The sequence below is a fragment of the Haplochromis burtoni genome, unplaced genomic scaffold (assembly GCF_018398535.1).
Source record: "Haplochromis burtoni strain Fernald_Lab_line unplaced genomic scaffold, NCSU_Asbu1 Contig_20, whole genome shotgun sequence".
Lineage (NCBI taxonomy): Eukaryota > Metazoa > Chordata > Actinopteri > Cichliformes > Cichlidae > Haplochromis > Haplochromis burtoni.
The window spans coordinates 1,045,201-1,065,956 of NW_024582381.1; the positions used below are offsets into that span (position 1 = coordinate 1,045,201).

Genomic DNA, 20,756 nt, shown 5'->3' on the forward strand with positions numbered 1-20,756 from the left:
GCCTCTCCTCTCACCTTTGCAACTGAAGTTTCTGTTTAAGATCAGCAAAGTACAAAGTTCTGCTGATGGCAGCGCAAAATTAAAACTCATTAATGGAAGCTTTGATCTCTGTTGCTCAGTCACTTGACAGTTTTGTTACTTCAGTACATCCACCCTTGCTTACTGACACTTCCATCTGTGTTTGGTTGCATCTGATAGAAGTTGCTATAAATATTTATGAGTGGGAACTGATACTGTTTAAAGATGTAGTTTCTTGTCTTCTAACCAAAGTTTTATGCTAATGGCTTCAACATTATGAGCTGTTTTATTAGATTTAAATCTGATATAGTTAAGCTGTGTCTGATTCTGCACTGGGTGGTGACTGTTCACTGTCTCCTGCAGATTTCCAGTCTGCTCAGCAACATCACAGGACCTGCAAGTCCATTGAACTTTCTTATTATCCACGGCACAGCAGATGGTGAGCATGGGAATAGATAAACATGATGAAGCAGATATGTAGCTGTAGAATTAAGTAGGGTTTACTGCCAAATTAACTGTAAATAAGTACATACTGACAATTCTTTTTTGCAAATTTAACATAAAAATGAATGCAAAGGAAAAAAAAACTGTAAGTGTTAGTCCAACTATTGCATTTCTTTTATTTTACTGAATTCCTAACAATGCTCTGCATAATGGGGTGAATGGTTGTTGTGCAAAGTTATTGCATTGTAAATTCTCATTGCAACTCTTTGTTCTCTTGACAGCCAATGTTCATTTCCAGCATTCTGCTGAGTTGGTTAAACTGCTGTCTGCATCAAATGTTAACTACACTCTCCAGGTGACTTCTGCCATCTCCTCTCTGCATGACATTCATTTCAGCTCCCTAACAAGAGCGGACCCATGTGCTGTGTTTGTGAATTTATCAACCAGCCTTCTTATTTTTATTCTCTGAAGGCTGAAAAGTCATTTAACAAAAGCTTCTGCTTTCCCATGTGTCCATATCAGAAAGCAGTGTGGTCAGATATGTGATGGTTTCTTTCTGCTGCACAAGATAATCAGGTCTTGGCAATTAAAGCAATGTTTGTGGACAGCTGCTTGTGTGAGCAGATGCTAGGCAACGTTTATATGAATAATTTTCCAAACAGTCTATTTTGTGTCAGCGAGATTTTACAAACTGTGGTTAAAGATAAAAAAAAAAGAAAAAAAGATAAAAAAAATAAATAATAATATCCGTTTTAAATGTGGCTGGTTTCGCCTTCAAAATCATCTTCTCGTATAAGATGATAATTAGATAATTCAGTAAAAGTCCTGGCATGCCCCCTTGCATTTGTGCCTCTGCAGTGGTTACTGGATCTCCCCCAGTCTGTTAAAACTGTGATCCTTCAGCTTGATTTTCATTTGCATTAGTTGGCTACACAAAGCTGCATGTGACATCTTTTGAAAGTGCTTATTTCAAACTGAAACATTGTCAGAAAAACTAGCCACAGAGACCTATGAAGAATAAAAATAAATAAATAAATCTAATGGCAACACCCATGGTGCTGAAATAAGTTAAGAGCCATTACTATTGAATTTGTATAAATGACAATTAATATTATTAATTAGAAAGAAACAACTGCACTACGAGTGCACTGATGTGCAAGCTCCACATTAAAGGTAAATTTAAATATTATAGGCTTCAGTGCATTTAAGTCTGACACAGTCTTGTAGTCTGATGATGGAGATGTGGAAATCACTTTTAAATGAGGCCAGATTAAAGAGAAATGTTAAGGCACTGGCATTGGCACATGAAATATGATAAACAGTTGAAAAATGTAACTGATCAATTTTCAGTCTTTTAGTTGGAGTTCCAGCAGTGTAGAACTGACATGGCAGCAGATTAATACCAGCATTAAAACAGATGACATATTTTCTGAATCATCATCTGAATGCGTTCACATTCATGTGATGTTGTGACTTACACTACACTACTGTAACTTCCATCACAGCTTTCTTTAGTGGCATTAGTAAGGTATGCCTCGGCGGGTTGCGTATAAAAGGGCAGCTACTTTGTAATGTTATGTTCTTTTGGAAATGAAGCAGTGAAAACTGTAAGAAAAAAAAAAAACTTAATCTGCTCCAGACCAAGTTATACACTCTTTTAAACTGGCTACCACAGTGATGTAGCCAATTAAAAAGAGGTATTTAAAATAAAAACTCATTTAATGGTACAGCTCAGACCCCTACACTTTTGTTCTTTTGAGATACTTTTCATACTAAAAAAGGAATTCGGTGTATACTCATGTTAGAACTCAAGTTTCTCTCATTTCTACCAGCTGTTGATCAGCAGAAGGGTGTAATGTCATTAAAATAAATGTATATCCCATCTCCCTGCACTCAGATGCATGCTACTCCCCCGAACATGATCATGATGGTCACATGTCATGTTTAACACCCACTGCTCAACAAAATTGTTCAAAAAAATCACAACACTTTGAAAACTCCTCAGATCTCCATGGGAAAAATCATGCTGGATTTTTATTCTGATTATTAATTCTGGAATGCTGTAGCAAATGCCAATCAGTCTCTGTGGTGTGAGCACAGGGCCCACTAGAAGATGTTGGTACCTCAGGCCACCCTCATAAAGTCTGTTTCTGATTGTTTAGTCAGATACATTCACAGCAGTGCCCTGCTAGCCAAATGCAAAAAAAAAAAAAACATTAAAAAAAACCCCCAAAGAACTTGCAAAGCCATTACTATTTTGGGGGTTCTCTAATTCCCATCCTCTCATTGTTACCCCTCTAGTAACTGTTGCACTAGAGGAGCTTTTAAAAACACCAAAGCAGCTGAAACTGATTGACAGCCCCTCTGCTGCTTAACTGAACAGATCAATATCATATCAAAGTTAAGTTATAAAATATAACTGATGCTAAACTCTGATTAAAAAGTGTTCCTTTAATTTTTTAATTAGTTTATTACAGTAATTGTATTCTTCAACATGAGTGTCTCAATTCCTTTATACACTTTAGATTGATTCTATATAGTCACTGTATTTGCATATTTTATTTGGGGTGGTGCGGGTTGTGGATCCTGATGACCATAGGGTAGCACTGGAGCATGTTTGCTATGTTGTTACCTCTGAACAGTTTCTGCTCAAATGTGTAAAGAGAAAACACAAGTAGCCCAGCCTGAACTCTCACAATTCCTGCTTAGTCAGTACATTATAACCACTTGCCTAGGGATAGCTCAGTAGGTAGAGTGGTGGCCCCATGATCGGAAGGTTGGGGGTTTGATTCCCCTGAACAGCTACTCTGAGGTACCCCTGAGCAAGGTACCGTCCCTACACACTGCTCCCCGGGCGCCCAATGGCTGCCCACTGCTTCACTGAGTGAATGGGTTAAATGCAGAGAGGGATTTTCCCCACGGGGACCAATAAAGTACACTTTCTTTCTTTCTTTCTTTTCTAATAGTGTTAGCATGTTAGTCCTTTGAGCGCATCCAGTGGTTAGAGTCTACAAGACAAGTGAAGGTTCCCTGTGCTATATGGCAAAAAGATCTTAGCAGGAGATCCTTAGCCGCAGATCAGAACATACCGTCACCAGTTCATCCGTTCATTGTTTTCTTGTCTTTCATCAAAGTCAGCTGATTATTACCAATGCTAACTGGTATTTGCTGGTGTAGTTTTGTTGGCTGTACTATGATGTTAATATCAAGGCAGTGTTTTATTTTGTTTTTGGAACTCCTTTCTTTCACTTAGAATATAACTCATTTCTATGTTTTTTATTACAAAGAAATAATGACTCTCCTTTCCATTTCCTTCTGACTAGATATTCCCAGATGAAGGACACAACATTATTTCAGTAAAGAGTCAACACTACTTTCTGAGCTCAGTGCTGAACTTTTTCAACCGCTGCTTTGAGGAGGGGTACAATGAAGATGATTAGCTCCAAGTAAGCTCCTGTGGTAAGGTGGTTTTATGGAGAGTGCGCTGGAGCAACTGCTGTAGTGAGCCAACGATGAGAGGTTGTGTTTCCCTGAACATCTGCTGCCTGATAAAAATGATTAATAAAACCCCACTGACCTATAATATTTAAGTTAGGTCCCTTCACATTTGTTGGAATGCAAAGAAAGTTAGAGCAGTGAATCTGAGGTTGTGGGGAAAAACAAAAGATAGGTTAATATTATACTACCATTAAGAGTTCTGTTTTGAATGTTTGTACCATGTAATGCATACAAATGTCAGGGAATCAAAGAAACTTGTATTTTTTTTGTATCTTTCCTGAAATCTACTGTGAATTCATGTGAATACATTCTGTGAACAGAGAAAAATCACCTATAAATCCACCAAATCGTATCACTATCAGACCGAATCACCAAACAGTTCCTGCAGGTGCCTTTACCTCATATAGTCTTTTCTGAGCTTCGGGCAAACACAGCAATACAAAAATATCGTATGACAATATGTAACAGAGAGTGAAATGGGGTTTAGCCATGCTGTTTAAATCAGGTAAAGAAAACCTTTAATATGAAAGTTTCAAAAAGGAAGTTACTGTGAGTCTTAGTTTTTTGTATTTCTTCTTTTATCTTTGTTAGAAGGAACCTGTGTGTCTGTTCAAGATGAATCTGCTATTTGGGCGCACATTGCCATGTGACATATTAAAAGTATTAATTGTGTTATTCAGGGAAGATTTCTTAGTTTAACAATATCTTCATCTATGTTTTTAGAAATAGATGAATAAATTTCAGATGTTTGTGACCAGCTTGAACCTTTACTGTTCCACACAGTGTTTAATATCCACAAAATGTGAAAAGAAATTAAAGTGGAGAATGGAGAAAGTTCATGTGTAAGATAAGCAGTCTATGCTGTACAGTGCGCTTTGGCCACAACAGAACTCCTGTAATAAATACTGCATCTTTCCTTCAGTAGCAAACTGATTGTTTGTTGACCATAACCCTGTGCTGTTCACACTTCTACACTTGCCTGACAAACTGCATCTCATGTACCCTATATATATTGCCCTCTGTAGTTGACATTTGTATACTTGGAAACATTTGTACGCTCAAATAAACTGACAAACTTGACATTTTTAGATCTGTGTGTTGCATTAATAGCTTATTTTGATTTTAAAGTGACAGTGCATATATTCATGAAGCTCCAAGGTCACTCTAATGTAACTAGTATAGATCACTGAAATGTTCCCCTTTGCTTCAGCGATACAGAGTGATATGACTGGATCAATGGCAATTTTGCAGCTGGGGCTCATACAGAGCTGTCAGGATGTGCTAAGCATAGCAAATGACATGCAGATTAAAAGCTGATGAGTAGGGAATCTCCATAATAGTTCAAGTTTTTTTTTCCAGCTTTTATAAGTTGTATTATCATCAGTTATATTATGCTGACATAGTGTCAGTTGCTGTACTAACATAGCACTGCTAAACCATTCAACTAAGTAAGGAAAAACATGAATCCAGCATCACTTTAAGACATGAAGGTCAAAAAATCTGAACATTTTCAAGAAATGTGGTGGGATTGGCTCTCTGAGTATTGCCTTTAGAAAAGAAGAGTGGTGCTTACGAAAAGATATGTTAATTAGAAGCACCAGTTCTGCAAATTTACCAATTAGCCGCATCCAATGAGAATCCATAACAATGCTTCCCAGCGATACATCTAAACATCAGCTGAGACGTTTAGATATGAGACCAATACTGAATGACAACAAGGCAATGTTAAGCAAATAAGCACACCTCTCAAAGTATTACTAGTAAGGAAAGGGAATTCAAGTAAAATGCACTTTGATCATCATTGGGAACTTTTAAAACATCATATTATGTGGTGGAAATGTGCTGCAGTTATTAAACTGATGTTGTGATCACATTGTTTTCTCAAGTTAAAAAATGTTTAAGGAGAGTAACATTCAGACTGATAAGAGCAGTGTTATTGTTTGTTTGCAGATGTTTAAAAGTGGGTACTTGTTGTGTGAATGTGTATAAAAGGTTTTTTTTCATCCTCTACACAGTATATGTTTAACTTCTGTTACTCTTTTAGGGTGAGGCCTAGACTTTGGTGGTGTTCAAGCCAAATGCTAAAAATGCTCAAACTAACCCTCTGCATGTCTTCTCTCACTTCCTTTGAACACACCCTCACCCCATCCTGTGTCTTTAAACAGGAAGTTTTTCCTTGCCACTGTCGCCAAGTCCTTGCTCAGAGGGAGGGTTGTTTGCTGTTTGGGTTTTTCTCTATATCATTGTAGGGTATTTACCTTAAAATACAAGGCGCCTTGTGGAATGTTGTTGTGATTTCGTCCTACATAAATAAAATTAAAGCCTTGACTGATCTTTGTGATCTGTATTCTTGATTTGGCAAATACTTTATGTTGAATGCCCTTCCTGATCCAACCTTCCCGATTTATCTGGGCTTTGGAATGGCACTTGAAAAACACTGGCTTGTTGCTTTGTAGTTCCACGCAACCAAGCACTGTTCTTAAATGCTTCTCCAATTTGGGAGCTGAAGCATATCCCAGGTGCCATAGGCCAAGAAGCATGCTACACCCTGGACAGGTTACCAGTCCATCGCACTTACACCTACAGTCAATTTATCATCACCAGTTAACCTAATGAGCATGTGTTTGGACTGTGGGAGAAAGCATGATTTCCCAGAGAGAATCCACAGAGACACGTGGAGAAATTAAACACCTACTGATCACTGTTGGTGTTAAAATAGACCTTTTCACAACATCTTCCATCTGGCTAGGTTGCCATGTTGATGCATTCCTCCTTAAAAAACGACCAATAATGTTTGTTTTGAGCTCTGAACCACCATAGCTGTTACACATTTTGCTGGCTACTACAAATTTAAGAATTAACATCTGCTTGGTCATTCAGGCTTGTAAGTGCAGGCAGTGATTAATGCACACAGACATGCAGTGTTGATGCAAGTATGTTTGACTTTAAATAAGAAGATCTTGCCTGCTAAATCATTAATGCAGGTAGCCCATGGCCATGACAGATGACTGGGTCTCTTTAATGTGACTGCCAAGGTAACAAACAAATGAAACTTTAGATTGAATTGCTCAGTCCTGCAAACAAATGCAGCCGATTTGGTTCTCTGTTATTTGTGTTCAATCCACCAGAATAAATCAAATGTTTGTTTTTTTTTGTTTAGTTTTTTTTTAATTTTTTTTTTTTTACATTTTTTATTATTATTATTTATTATTTATAATCATCACTAGAGGACAATCACAATAACCCCAAAACCTCAACCCTCAACCCTTCCCTTTTAAAACAGCAAAAAGAACAAGAACAAGCATTACAAAATCCATCCTAAGAAGAAAATCAACAGCTTGAAAGAAAACAGAAAAGAAATGAAAGTACAAGACGTCCAGGTCAAATCAATCCATCCCCATAGACTAAACTTTCTATGAGATCTGACATCTTAAAAATATATTTATGTACACACTCTGCTGTATTGTACTGTACAAAATGTGGCAACACTTGACACATTCCCTGTAGACATGCAAACACCTTACTGACACTGTAAAATTCCCCATCTTAGTTCTTTTTTTGAATGTCTTTTAGTGTCCAAAAATACGTGAAATGGTTCTTTACTCTGGTGGAGATGCACTGGAAAATGATCTCACACCTTTTTAAACTTGTGCAATTTGATTTAAGGGTTCAAATCACATATTAAGATGGAGAGCTTTTTCAGTGTGGCCTGAAACTGAAATTACTATATGGCCTATAAACCTGTTATCTTCATCCCAAACTTAAGAGTTTCTAAACTGACTGCAACACCGTGTCTCGAGGACCTGAGTTGACATAGGTTAACATGACACTGCTAATGGATGACTACCACTGCCAGCAAGTAATATTACAGTATGTTGAACCTCATAAGGCATTGTACATGTCTACACAAGACTGCTGTACAATAAAGTGTGACCTCTAAACACTGTTTCCATTCAGGGTGGGCGATGGCAGAGGGTTTCAGCAGGAAATTGCACTTATTCAGGATCTGCTCAGGTTGTAGTGAACTTGCGTGACTAAACATTTTTGCAGATGACTGGAGCATTTCCTTGTGCAACGATACAACAACCAAAAGAGAAGTGAGATCAAAGGTGTATATCGGTGTTCTTGTCTTCCAAAGTGTCGCAGTACCACAAAGGAGACTGACATGGCAAGAATGAGTGAAGCTGAAAGGCGAAGGGGGGAAAAAGAACCATGCACTTGGTTAAGTGTGAATGACTGCAGCTCGGAGAACCTGCAGCAGATCTTCAGTGTGCTTTGCCGAGAAACTGAGCGTCCCAAAACTGAAATGACTCTATGCTAGACGACAGTTCGCGCCTCAAGTCCCGGCAATGCGAGTGTCACTTGTTGTGTCCTTTAGCTATCTTTTTCATCACATTTACACATACACAGACACACACACAGGAGTGCTCATACACACACACATACGCACGCACACACACATACACACTTTGGGAGCATCAGCAGCTCTACCCCAGTGTCCTTTTCTGGCTAAACACTTGGTCCAAACACGAAAGGCCTTGACGGATATCAGCAAAATTTTTCAAGCTCTGCCAAAGGTCTGACTCCCAAAGACACATTCCTACTCCTCTTCTTCCTCCTCTTCATCGGGTAGTGGTAGCAACTCCTCCTTCAGACACTCCCTGTAGAAACTGGTCAGTGTGGTGTAGAGGTGCTGACGACTCTGCTGAGACAGGAAGTGTCCCTCATCTGGGTAGATCTGGTGGGTAAAAGACATGGAAAACAGCTTTCAGGGTACTTTGATTGCACACAACCATCTCAGGTTTGTGGAGTCTTTTTTGTGTCTTTTAGCTTATTGTTTTTGTTCACTCTCATTCCTCTCATGTTCTTTGCTTCTATTAGTGGGACTAAACTAAAAAGCTTTGAAAACACAGTACAGACTAGTTCCTTTGCACCAAACAGAAGTAAGACAAAGTTATTGACTTTCTGGTTAATATATAGGGGTATTTAGCAGCTAAAAGGGCAGCTGTTTTGTGGAGGAAAAATGAAAACAGTGCTAAAAGAGAAAAATAACATTTGACATAATCTGCACTTCGATTCACTGGGTGGCCAGAAACACAACTTGCTCTTGCTCAAAGTGTACTGTTACTCAAACATTTTATTTCATTGACTTGTGCAGTGATATATAATCATTGTCTATTCCATTAGAATCCCACAGCTGCGTCTTCTGCTGTATAGCCTGGCTTCTGGGCAGAGTGAGGTGGGATTACCTCCTATTTTGCATCACATTTAAACAAAGTGCCAAAATTAATAGCAGAGTAGAGTTAATTTCATAAAGTGGAATACTTTAACCCCTCCCAATCAAAGCCTAAAACTATGCAGCAACTGAGAGAAAAAGTAAAAAAACAACACAAAACACAAAGGTCTGAATTAAATTATGGTCATCTACCTTCCACTTTACCAACCTCCGTATGGACTCTTGTAAGACAATTATTGTCTCTCAGCATTCAGTATTGCTGTGGTGCACTGGCGGCACGGACATCTTGCCGTCAGTGCACCACAGCCACTGGTGTTTCTGCAACACCATTAGCATCTAAAAGAATGGGATCAGAGCACGTTGAAAAAATCCTTGACGTAATCTTGCAACTTAGGGGATTTCTAGTAATGCAATGGTTAAAACATACACCATGTAACTTCAATGCTCTCAGTGTGAACCCTTGTCATATTTTGTTTCTTTCACACACATGCGTTCTTGTCAAGAAGCATCATAAAATGCCATTTTGTTAGTGCCTCATCAGTAAAAACAAGGTTGCTTTTAATGCTGTATCTCTAATGCAGCACCAACTGCAATATAGGCAGCTGAGAGATAAAGGTCACATTTTAGAGACCTACCAAGGCCACATTAGGAGGCTGAAAAAGCGACAGTAGCATAAATCACAGGTTTCTTAGCCACAAGGTTTACCTCCTGTTTGGAATCTATACTTGGAACTTATAACCCAATCTTACTAACCCACCACCGAAGGGAAGCTTTTGCATAACTGAGACATGTCAGTGACTTTGAAAGAACAACACACGTTTATCACAGTTTCCTGGGAATCAGAACAAGCTGGTCGTGCATTTAGAAAAGACAACAGCTTGGACTGTATCTCTAAGTTATCTTTACTGCTTCTTTTAAAGAAAACCTTACATAATGAGCAGGTGCTATATTTAGGATGCATAACTTCACCACACGTTATTCTAGTCAGGCGACAACTATAAGATACTCTGCCTAACACTAATCATGCCAGAGCTATGAGATCAACACGCTCCTGTTATACTTTCTTTTTTAACACAGCATAAACAGGAAGTTTCGTTAAAATTCATAGTTCATAATTCATTGAACAAAGACACCATTTTTGCAGTTGTGCTTTGGTACACTACCACAGGGGATTTTAAATTAAGTAATCAAGATGCGATCAAACTGTAGATTTTCTACTTTATTTATTTGCATCAACTTGCATTTTTATAGCTTATATGTGATACCCAAAGAAATGTCAGTGTGAGGGAAGCTATACAAAATATATATTTAGAACAGATAGGATCAAAGTAAAAAAGAAATGAAAATTTACTTAATTAATTAAATTTTTTTTTAATAAGGAAGCTTCCGTGAATATTAAATGGTTAAAATCAAGGTGTGGCCAAAGAATACTGAAAAATATTCTGTAAAAAAAAAAAAACTAATATGGAAAATCTTTTATTTAAAAATGTATTTATTTTATTTTGACACTGTGTAACAGTTGAGCCATTTATCATTGCCATAGGTCATTGTTTTCTACCAAATGCACTCTAAAAACCTAGTGATGACATCTCTGGGTTACACACCTGCATTGAGTAGTTTGCTCCAACTTTCACAAGGTTCTTGACGAGCTCAGCAGTGTGCTGGAAGTGGATATTGGCTGGGAGTAAAAAGAGAAAAATGTCAGCAAGATTCAGCCTGAATCCTAACTGGGAAAAAAACAGACAATCAGATTCTGGGAGAATGGAAATGCCTCAACAAATCCGACATGCATGGTTAATCGGGGAATGTTTTCCTCTGGAAATCCCAGCATCAATTTAGATAACCCACTTTTCCATTTATCTTTTGATTAAAAAGCATTTGCCTCATTACCTTCCAGGATTGCATGCCTCTTTGTGCTCAGCAGTGATGCACCACAGATAGCGTATTTTCATTTTTATCTACGATTTATTTTGCTTCTTACCATCTGCTGTGCCATGCACCAGCATCAGTGTCTGTTCCCTAAGAGCTTGAACATTCTGCAGCACACTGGAAAACTGTGAGAAAGAGTGGGGAGATAATTAATTGATAGATATGCTAACTGGCATTGAGAAATGAAAATAAAAAAAGATGCAGAATGTGATCAAATGAATGGCACTGTACTAAATTACATTCTACATACAGACACACACCGACAGAGTCATTCAAATTAATTCGAGATCTTTAAGTGATAAGGCATCTCCCACAGATATTATTTTCTGTTCTTGAAATATCACAGATTGCATAAATTATGAGGAAAATGTAAGGTGTGGTACAGCAGAAGCCGTGAATTACTTGTCAGGGTCAGATTTGTTGTTTGAGCTTGTGCAAAAAAGTGTTTTGTTCTTCTTCACTGCCTCCTTCCTATCACACTGGGAGGAAAGTACATCTGATAGCTGAACATCAAGAGGCCTGAGAGCGACAGTCTCGCTGCGGCTGAAAAAAACCCCCCAAACTTCGGCATGTGATCTGACACACCGGAGTTCAGAGTAACCAAAGACAGATGAGTGACAAAATCCTACAGAGCATTAAAAAAGAAAAAAAGAAAAAGTAAAGCAAAGCATCGCTGCCTCTGACTTTGATAGCAGCTGCTTTCAGTAACTGCAGGAGCTTAACTGTAGGTGTGTTATTGATGTTAACGTTTTCAAAGATCAACAGGAAACATGCTCGTGGAAGCAGTAAACACGCACCTGATATCTGCTGTCATCCCGTAATGGCATGCCGAGGTATCGTTCAGAGAACGCTGACGCTGTGCAAATGAGAAGTGAGACAATCTTAACAGTGCCACTAGCACACAGTGCTTCAGCTGCAGCTAAGTACCTGCACAAAGTGGAGATCCTGTTATTCAGGGTCCAAATTAAATACTTTTAGTAAAAAGGAAAGCAGCTTGTGGTGGTGAAAAAGTCATCTGTGTCATCTCAGTGCTGCAGAGGACAATGTTTACAGTGGTCAGATTCATCTCACACTCAGATTTCAGAAATAAACAGGTCATTTTTAGTGAGAGGCTAAAGGAGAAGAATAAAGTTTACATTTATTCAGTTTATTAATAAATGATCTAGGTTTACTTTGTCACTTTGCTGTGTACTTTAATTGGTTGAACTGCCCGTTAATCATCAGATGTTGCAGACATGAGCTATGTCTTTTTCATTTGCTTCTGACAGTTAGAAATACAGATTAGTTTTTGGCTGTCATTGACATATTGAGCATTGCTCAATATGGAGAATTAAGTTTTGCTTTTGGGTGTAGACATGAGTCTAAATTGTTACACATGAGATGCATAATTCATGTTTGGGAAAATATACTGAGGTTTTAATGAATAAAGATGATGATGCAATATGGTGATGATAAATCAGGACCAACTGTTTCATGATTGTCTAAAAATGCTCTATTCTGGTAAACTCATAGGAGCTGTTAAAGTTGGGAGCTCACACAGTGCAAATGACAACAAGGGGAGTACAATCACAAAGCACGGAAATAAGAAAAAGCAGGAGACAAGACACAGGTGAAAACAATCAGGGAATTAGAGGGAAGACAGAGACAAAATATTACTGCATCTCTACTTTCCTTGCCATTTTTCCTTGGCCTTCATGAGAAACACTTAATGAGACCAAGGAGGAGTGATAAAGTGATAAAGACTAAGAGAAAGAGAAACTCATTGTGGAGAGAGTCCAACCACACTAGGGATAAATCTGTTCTTCATGAAAGACAACACCTGGACAGCAAGCACTTCATGACAGCATTTTAATGTTCTAACCTTGGGGTTTAATGATTAAAAATTCAAAATACATATCAGCAGGTTAGGGTATGAAACGGACAATATGCTCCACCACTTTTGCAACTATGCTGATCTTTTAAGGAATGGTTGGATATTGCATCGCTATAAATTGTAGGATGATATTATCTCCTCTCCTCTTGCTTAGTATCTGAAGAATTCAAACAGTTGTTATGAGTGCCAGAATGAAACCTTCCTAACCAAAGCAGACTATTCAAATGTACCCATGAAGCTAGGACTTATTTGACATGCAAGGAAGAACAATTCCCAAAGCGAAACAAGAAGCAGAAACAAGGAAGACGAGGGAGCTAACCCAGAGGGAAAACATGGGAAAACAACAACAATGAAACACTGGGGACACTAAAAAGTATAAAGATAAAAAGAATATCACTTAAAAAAACAAAAATGCAGAACCAGAACATGTTCAATAGTACTGTGTTACAGTATAGAGAAATAAAGTATATTCTGTGTACATTAGTAGCTAGAATATTCAAGCCAAATAAAACTGGTGTGGTACATAATGCTGCCTATATATATTATATATTTATTGTTGTGGACCAACACAATGGTCTGAAATTCCACAATGTATGAAATCCACAGGAAAGTCCACCACAGCAGTTTTACTGATCTTTACTTACATTTGCTTTGCAGCTTGTAAAATGTATCTTTAATGTGAATTAACCTCTTTTGAGAGATGTTTTACTCACCATAGAGTTTCCAGTCGGTCACTGGTGACATTGCACACGCACATTTAAACAGGCTGTCAGTAGACTTCAGCATCATTAATGTTATGTAGGCTCCATATCCCTAAGTGAGCAAACACAAACATTTATTCATCTCTAATTGCTGAAATCCATCGAGTGTAAAAATGAACTTGGATTCAATCTCTGGAGTCACTCAGTAGAAATTTTACTAAGTAACTTCTTGGCACTTAATAATTTCAGCAATGGAAGTAAGAATACAATTTAGATGGTCGCAAATTAAAAGTAGAAAAATGGAGGAAAAAAAGGAGGCTCACCTTTCCAAACACTGCTATCCTTGTCCGGTCAATGTATGGAAACTTCATCATGTAACTGGAAAAACACACACATGCTATATGACCTACAGAACTTCTTAAATGTGGTTGCATGGGAGGAACCAAGAATTGGATATCAATAAATATAAAAAAAAAAAACACCTGAAAAATCGCAGAAACTTCAGTGAGTTCTAATGATTTTATTCTTGGATACATCTCCTGTCTTCATAAACATGCATGAGACGATATGACTGCACCATCAATTTGAGCACAAGAGTAAAGCAAATGATTTTAAATCCGGAGAGTTCTCCTGCTGCCTAAAGAAGGTTAAAAAAATCAACTGTATATGTGTAAAGTCTGATATGAAACTGATATTAAAACAGAATCAAAAATCAAAAATCACAAATCACCCCTGACCCTCACTCCACTCACTCCACTATGTCATCTGCAAGGATCATAGTCGACCTGTACAACATCACTGCGCAAACAAGAAGCAGCTCAGAGCTAATATCTGATACAATCCCACCCTGTAACTTTTACACACCTCACCATTGTCTCATTGTCCTCATACATGTCTTTCACCACCTCTGCCACTCCTGTGTTCCTCATACAACACTTCCTCTCTTGCGACCCTCTCATATGCTTTCTCTAGACCCAAAGACATTGCAGCTCCTTTTGACCTTCTTTATAATTCTCCATCAACAAACTCACAGGAAAGATCACATCGCAAGACCCAAATCAAAAAGCATCATAATGTTACATGTTGAGTCTGGCTAAATGCAAAAATGCTAATGGTGACCCTGCCCCGACTCCTAAGAGACTAGAGTCCATCCTCAGTGTGCACCATATTCTTGCTGTGCCTGACTCTCCCTGTTTTGACTCTAAAATGCAAATTAAGCAGAGTGTCTATAAACTTTTACAGTCCACTGATCACTTATTGCAACTTATTGTACAAACAGTAGCAACAACAACTACTGCCTTACTACTGCCTTGCCCACCAGCAAAGTGCTTTGTTTGTGTACAACATGTGAATTTGATGATTAAATTAAAAAAAAACTATAACCTGTTTTATTTATTCATTTTAACATTGATCAATTCCTGTAAGATGACACTGAGAAAATTTGATAGTCATCACTTAGACAAAAGGTTCCAATGTGTCTGTTCATAGAGGGGAATAAGCTTTTGTTTTGGACGTATCGTGGGGTTCTCTCCTGGAAGAGTGACAATCTTGCTCCACTTGGTGGGAGCAATTTTCGGTGTAGCACAAACAAGCAGTGGAAAAAACATGGAGTTTACTGAGTAAATATGATTTTTATTGGGAAAAATCAAAAAAAGTTAGTTGATCCTGTTATGCTCACCATTTTATCAAAATTGTATTTGAAACTGTTTCACTGTTCATGAATGAAAACAATCTTTGGGGTTTTTTAACTAATGAAATGGACCATGAAAAACTTTGAGAACCACTGGCTTAAATTAATTGTAATAATTGTATTATACAAATATTAGAGTAACGATCAACATATGATTTTGACACTTGCTTTTTAAGTTACTTATAATTACTTTGGCGTTATAAATATGCATAGTAAAGTATTCTTTATCCATCATTAAATATGTCTGAAGGGTTACAAACTGAATATATATCTATATTTTTTTTTAATCAGGGGAGTTGTGACAGTTTTTGCATAGATTTTTTGATCATCCATTAAGATAAACATTCTGAATTTGTTGTTATTTAGGTATTTTTTGGAAATAACAGCAAAGGAAATCAGTATCTTACAGTATTTAACAAAGGTATGTATTGTCTGCTGTTAAATCCATGTGCTGTCTGAACTGGCAGCTCCTAAACCAAATAATGAAACATCCAGAACCTCTTATGATTTCATCTGAAACTGTTTACACTATGGTTTCTAATTTAAGTCTAGTCTATATTATGTCAAAAGGAATTTATCTGGAACTTTTATTCTTTAAAGGATTTCTTCCTTTATTCTTGACTTGATAACCATTTTCAAGAATTTAATTAGACACAGTAGTGCAGAAATATTCAGATCAAATAAAAAGAGGATGGCATTCTGCTTTAAATTCCAAACTGAGTTACAAAGCTCTTGTTCAGGGGATTTGCACATATTTTGAATTTTTTATCTCAAAGTACAAGAATAAAAAGTAAAAAGTAAAATAAAATGGATGTGATAACATACTCCACTGCTGCAATCTGGTCCTGAACATCAACAGTTCCCAGTCTCTGGTGAACTTCGTGCAGTATCCTTTGACCCTGGAAGCCGCCGCCCCGGCCGTCCAGACGGGCCACAATGATGTTGTCAGAGCTGACGAGGACCGAGTCCCAGCTGAGGGAGAAACGGTCACTCACAGCCTGACCTCCAGGGGCGCCGTCACTGAACAGAGAACAAACATAATCAGGCACTTTCAGGCAGCATGAAGCCGCATTGGTCATATAACCTCTGTAACTGGAAGAAATTCCTTTTTGAGCTGATACAACTTCCACAGTAAAAGAGGTCTAAAAATGAAAGAAAAAATTATGAAAGACAAATTTCAAAATTTTCACTCTCTGCTTGTTACCTTGGCTGTCAACATGTAGCTAAGCAATGTAGGGAGGAAATGAGAAAACAAGTAAAAAAAACACTGTGTGTGTGCAATGACATCATAGTGTTATAGTGGTTGGTGGTAAGATAGCGCCACATTAATCCAGTGCAGATTAATTGCAATCACCCTAACCATCCTAGGGCTGGTCAGTTTTCTGGAAGAAACCCTGCTTTTCCAATTAGGTTGTCATCCTGAAGCCTGTGACAAACAACAAACGCACAGCTTGCACCACAAACATCCTTCATCTTGTTCCACTGCTCCTCGGTGGGCAGCAACCTTCAGGGAGTCATTAGAACTCTTTGGACTGAAAGTGCCTAATAACAGGCTTACGGTATTTATCAAAATACTATTAAGGAATTTGTTCAAGTTTAGCATTTTGCTCATTTGTTTTACTTTCAAAAGTTACCTCAGAAGTTGGTCTAATCTACTTTGAGTTAAGACAAGTACTTCTAAGACTTCTAAGCTGATTCCTTCTAAAGACTGAAATAGCTTTTTTCATAATGCAACATGTGACCCAGTGCAAAGGTATGGTACACTGACTTATTTTTAGCTGTTTAACAGTTAAAAATAGTGTTTATTTTCCTTCATCTGGACCTTAGTGCAACCTTTCAGTTTTATTATATACATTTTACATGACAGAAAATAAGGAAAATAGGTTCTCTTTACAATCAGTCTGGCATAGAACACTTCATCCTGTCAGTGATTATTTTTGCTTTTATTGGTTCATTATTCAAATGGATATGAAGAAGACTGAATCACAGGTTGCCACAAAGGTACGCTGTGATTGACTTAACATGACCCCGGTTACTTTACATGCAAATTACGGTCAGGAGTGTGATTACAACTGGAAACTAATGCATTAAATATTCATACATTTTCTGTTCTCTCTTACTTGACCAAGGACTGTGAGATATAGTAGAAAGCACATGTGATACATACACGACCAACAGAAGTCCATAGTGGCGGGAATCAGAGAAGTCTGGTGGGTACAAGATCTTCAAAGGTAAATCTGTAACAAGAAATGAGAGAAATGTTGATGTATTGCAGTTCACCAGTGAGTTACACTAACACCACAGAAACCTACACTTCAGTTCAGTTCTTTTTTATTTCAAACATATACATTCACCAACATTTCATAAAATCTTTCCATGCAGTTGTTTGAAAAGGAGTAGGCAGAAGTATATACTTATTTAGCCCTACCCCCTCACTTCCTCACCAAAATGTTCCATTGGAACAGTTCTGAAGTCTGTCAGGTGGATCCTTTTGTACTTCAAGGCTGCCTTCAGCAAAGAGTTGTTCTCAAGGATGTAGTAATCTGTAAAGATGAGGGCAATGTGTTTAAAGGATGAAAGAGTGCAAAAATTGCTGTCAATAATCTGAATGCAAATGACCTGTACGGAATTGTCTTTTGAGGCTGTGATGTAATGAGATGAGATGGAAAGTGTATGTCAGACAAATAAGATCTGATTCTAGGGGATTGTTTCTGAAATAGTCTTATTTTGTGGCAAATTCATAGAGAGAGCTGAATAACTACAATAATGTAGCCAATATTAAACTTGGATGAGCACAGAAAAATAAATTCAAAAAGTTCAATTTCTGAAAGGCATTCTACACACAGCAGCTTCTGGCCTCAAAAACAGGAGTCCCACTATTTTCTCCACATGTAATGAACAGTGACTCTCTGATTTGGCCATTTTTCCATTCAAGCCATCTGAACAGCAGCTAAATGAAATGGAATTCATCCAGCATTTCTAATAGAAAACCCAAAATCAATAGACGTCTCATTATGAAACCGCCAGAGGCCTTGAGTTCCCAGCTGTGGATGGAGGCACTGTCCTAATAACCCTGTGCAAATTGCTTTTTCTGCAGCACAGCTGTTAACTTTTTCTTTTCTTTTTGTTTTTTTTTTTTTGTTGTTGTTGTTGTTTTTTTTCCTTGGGAGACAACACATACATGTGGATAACGAGAAAAAGAGTGTGTGTGTCCATTTTCATGCCAAAAATAGAAGAAAGAAATCTGGATTTGTTGACTGTGTGGTCAATGGAAGAGCCTACAACCTGGAAAAATTGGTGGTGGGTGACTGAGTGCAGTAAATTGTTTTTTGCTGTCGGAGACTGATTGCAAGTAGTTGTGACGACCAACTTATCAACCAGACTTTGGGCACGCGGCACCCTCAACCCCTACTCTTTGACAATGAGCAGAGTGGTTTCCAGTGTTTCAGGCTTTTAGTTACATTTGTATACATAGATCAGTACACAGTGAAAGCATCTCTCCCAGTCTTTTCTCAGCAGTGTACACACATTGAGAGCAACATTCATGCTTCTTCATTTTTTGTACCTCCTTCAATAGGTGTTCATGTTCGCAATCACTTTGTTTGCATCGTAGTCTCCAACCACTATTTTCCTGAGTGTGACTGTCGTGTGAGCTCTGCTGGCTCTGACGTACGACCAGATTCAAGAGGAAATACTTGTCAGCTTGTATTTAGGTCTTATACCAACTACATTTCCTTGGCCTAATGCCCACCCAGCCACTTACAAAATCGACTGTCAGGCAAGGATAGGAATCTGACGCTGCATGTGAGGATATTTACAGAAACTCTTTACTATTTGCTTTCATTTCCAGAAAAGATGGGATACTGCAGTGGGCACATCTGGTGGTTCAGATAGGGCAAATTTGCTCAGGGCTAACTTGTTTTAGAAAAAAGAGACAGAAAAAAATATTGTAAAAACTAAAAAGATATAATGGCATTGGTGAGTACCTGTAATGCAAAATTTAAATGCACTTGACCCTAAGAAATGCTAAAGCTGGCTTGTCTCTTCTTCTGTGGTTGTTTTAGGTAAAAGAGAGACTCTGTTACAGGTTTTTTTTACAGTTTTAAATGCTTGAAAAGATGTTTAGTTCCCTCTATTTCTGCATTTAGGTGTGGCTTTAATGAGTAAATGTCTTGAACTGTACCGATGTAAATCAGGACATGTGGGTTGCTGACCCCTCTCCAGAAATCATACCTTTTACTAAATGGGACTCATTCTATTTTAGGATTTTCCCTACTTTAAACAGATAAGGGTTAGTAATATTTGAATCTCACGGTACACCTGGTTAGAAGTAGTTTGCCTGCCTTAATTTTTTGTGGCACAGATTCAACAAGGTGCTGGAGACATTCCTCAACAATTCTGGTCCATATTGACATGATGGCATCACACAGTTGCTGCATATTTGTCAGCTGTACATCCATGATGGGAATCTTCCAATCCAACACATCCCACATTCCGCACATGCTGTATTGGTTTGAGATCGGGTGACTATTGAGGCCACTTGAGTACAAGGAATGCATTGTCATGTTCAAGAAACCAGTTTCAGATCATCTGAGCTTTGAGACGTGTTGTGTTATCCTGCTGGAAGCAGTCATCACAATATGGGTGCACTGAACCCATGTAGCCTCAGTTTCTTGTTCTTTGCTGATGGGAGTGGCATGTGGTGTGGTCTTCTGCTATTGTAGTCCATCTACTTCAAGGTTCAAAATGCTTTTCTGCATACTTCAGTTGTAAAAAGTAGTTATTTGAGTTACTGTTGCCTTCCTGGGGCTTTTTTTTTTCACCTCTGACATCAACAAGGCTTTATGATCCAGAGAACTGATGCTCACTGGATATTTTCTCTTTTTCTGATAATTTTCTATACAATCAGCAGTTTCTGAAATACTCAGACCAACCCGTCTGGCACCAACATTGTCACTTTCAAAATTACTGATGTAATTTTTCTTCTCCATTCTGATGCTAAGAATCAGCAGGACATCCATGTCTACATGCCAGAGTTGCTGTTGGGTCTGCGCTTCCACAGGCCCCGCTGGTTTAGAGACTTATTACCATTAACGAAGCAAGACGAACAGTAATCGAACAATTTTACTTGCTAGCAAGGGACGCTGGTCGGAACCAGGCTCTTGGAGCTGAACGCTCCTCACCTGTTTCCTAGCTAACTTTAAATAAACAGCCTTCCTTGCAGCCTTTTATTGACTACAGTTACAGTTTACATAGGCACCACCCATTGTAACACCCCCTGTGGTGTGTTGTGCCCTTGTATGTGTATGTATGCATGTGCGAGAATGTGTGTGTGTGTGTGTGTGTGTGTGTGTGTGTGTGTGTGTG

At 38.1% G+C, this 20,756-nt stretch overlaps 2 protein-coding genes across 6 annotated transcripts in view; one reads left to right on the forward strand and one right to left on the reverse strand.

The window, feature by feature from the left end:
* Positions 1 to 5,040, forward strand: part of LOC102300988 (inactive dipeptidyl peptidase 10) — a 138,588-nt gene extending 133,548 nt beyond the window's left edge. For 2 of the 3 annotated variants that reach the window (XM_005919372.3, XM_014332725.2), the window contains exons 24-26: positions 382 to 457; positions 744 to 817; positions 3,786 to 5,040. In XM_005919372.3, coding sequence (XP_005919434.1) covers positions 382 to 457; positions 744 to 817; positions 3,786 to 3,902 — 267 coding nt within the window. In that variant the 3' untranslated portion in view covers positions 3,903 to 5,040. The remainder of the gene's footprint in view (positions 1 to 381; positions 458 to 743; positions 818 to 3,785) is intronic. The other variant, XM_042218574.1, reaches the window with a different exon arrangement.
* A 130-nt stretch (positions 5,041 to 5,170) lies between these two features.
* The window catches only part of LOC102301290 (inactive dipeptidyl peptidase 10), a 253,736-nt gene continuing 238,150 nt past the window's right edge, over positions 5,171 to 20,756 (reverse strand). For all 3 annotated transcript variants that reach the window (XM_005919373.3, XM_014332724.2, XM_005919374.3), the window contains 9 exons: positions 17,834 to 17,932; positions 17,557 to 17,626; positions 16,215 to 16,409; positions 14,023 to 14,077; positions 13,712 to 13,811; positions 11,923 to 11,981; positions 11,178 to 11,250; positions 10,801 to 10,874; positions 5,171 to 8,698 (listed from right to left, as the gene is read on the reverse strand). In XM_005919373.3, the coding sequence (XP_005919435.1) occupies positions 8,561 to 8,698; positions 10,801 to 10,874; positions 11,178 to 11,250; positions 11,923 to 11,981; positions 13,712 to 13,811; positions 14,023 to 14,077; positions 16,215 to 16,409; positions 17,557 to 17,626; positions 17,834 to 17,932 (863 nt within the window). In that variant the 3' untranslated portion in view covers positions 5,171 to 8,560. The remainder of the gene's footprint in view (positions 8,699 to 10,800; positions 10,875 to 11,177; positions 11,251 to 11,922; positions 11,982 to 13,711; positions 13,812 to 14,022; positions 14,078 to 16,214; positions 16,410 to 17,556; positions 17,627 to 17,833; positions 17,933 to 20,756) is intronic.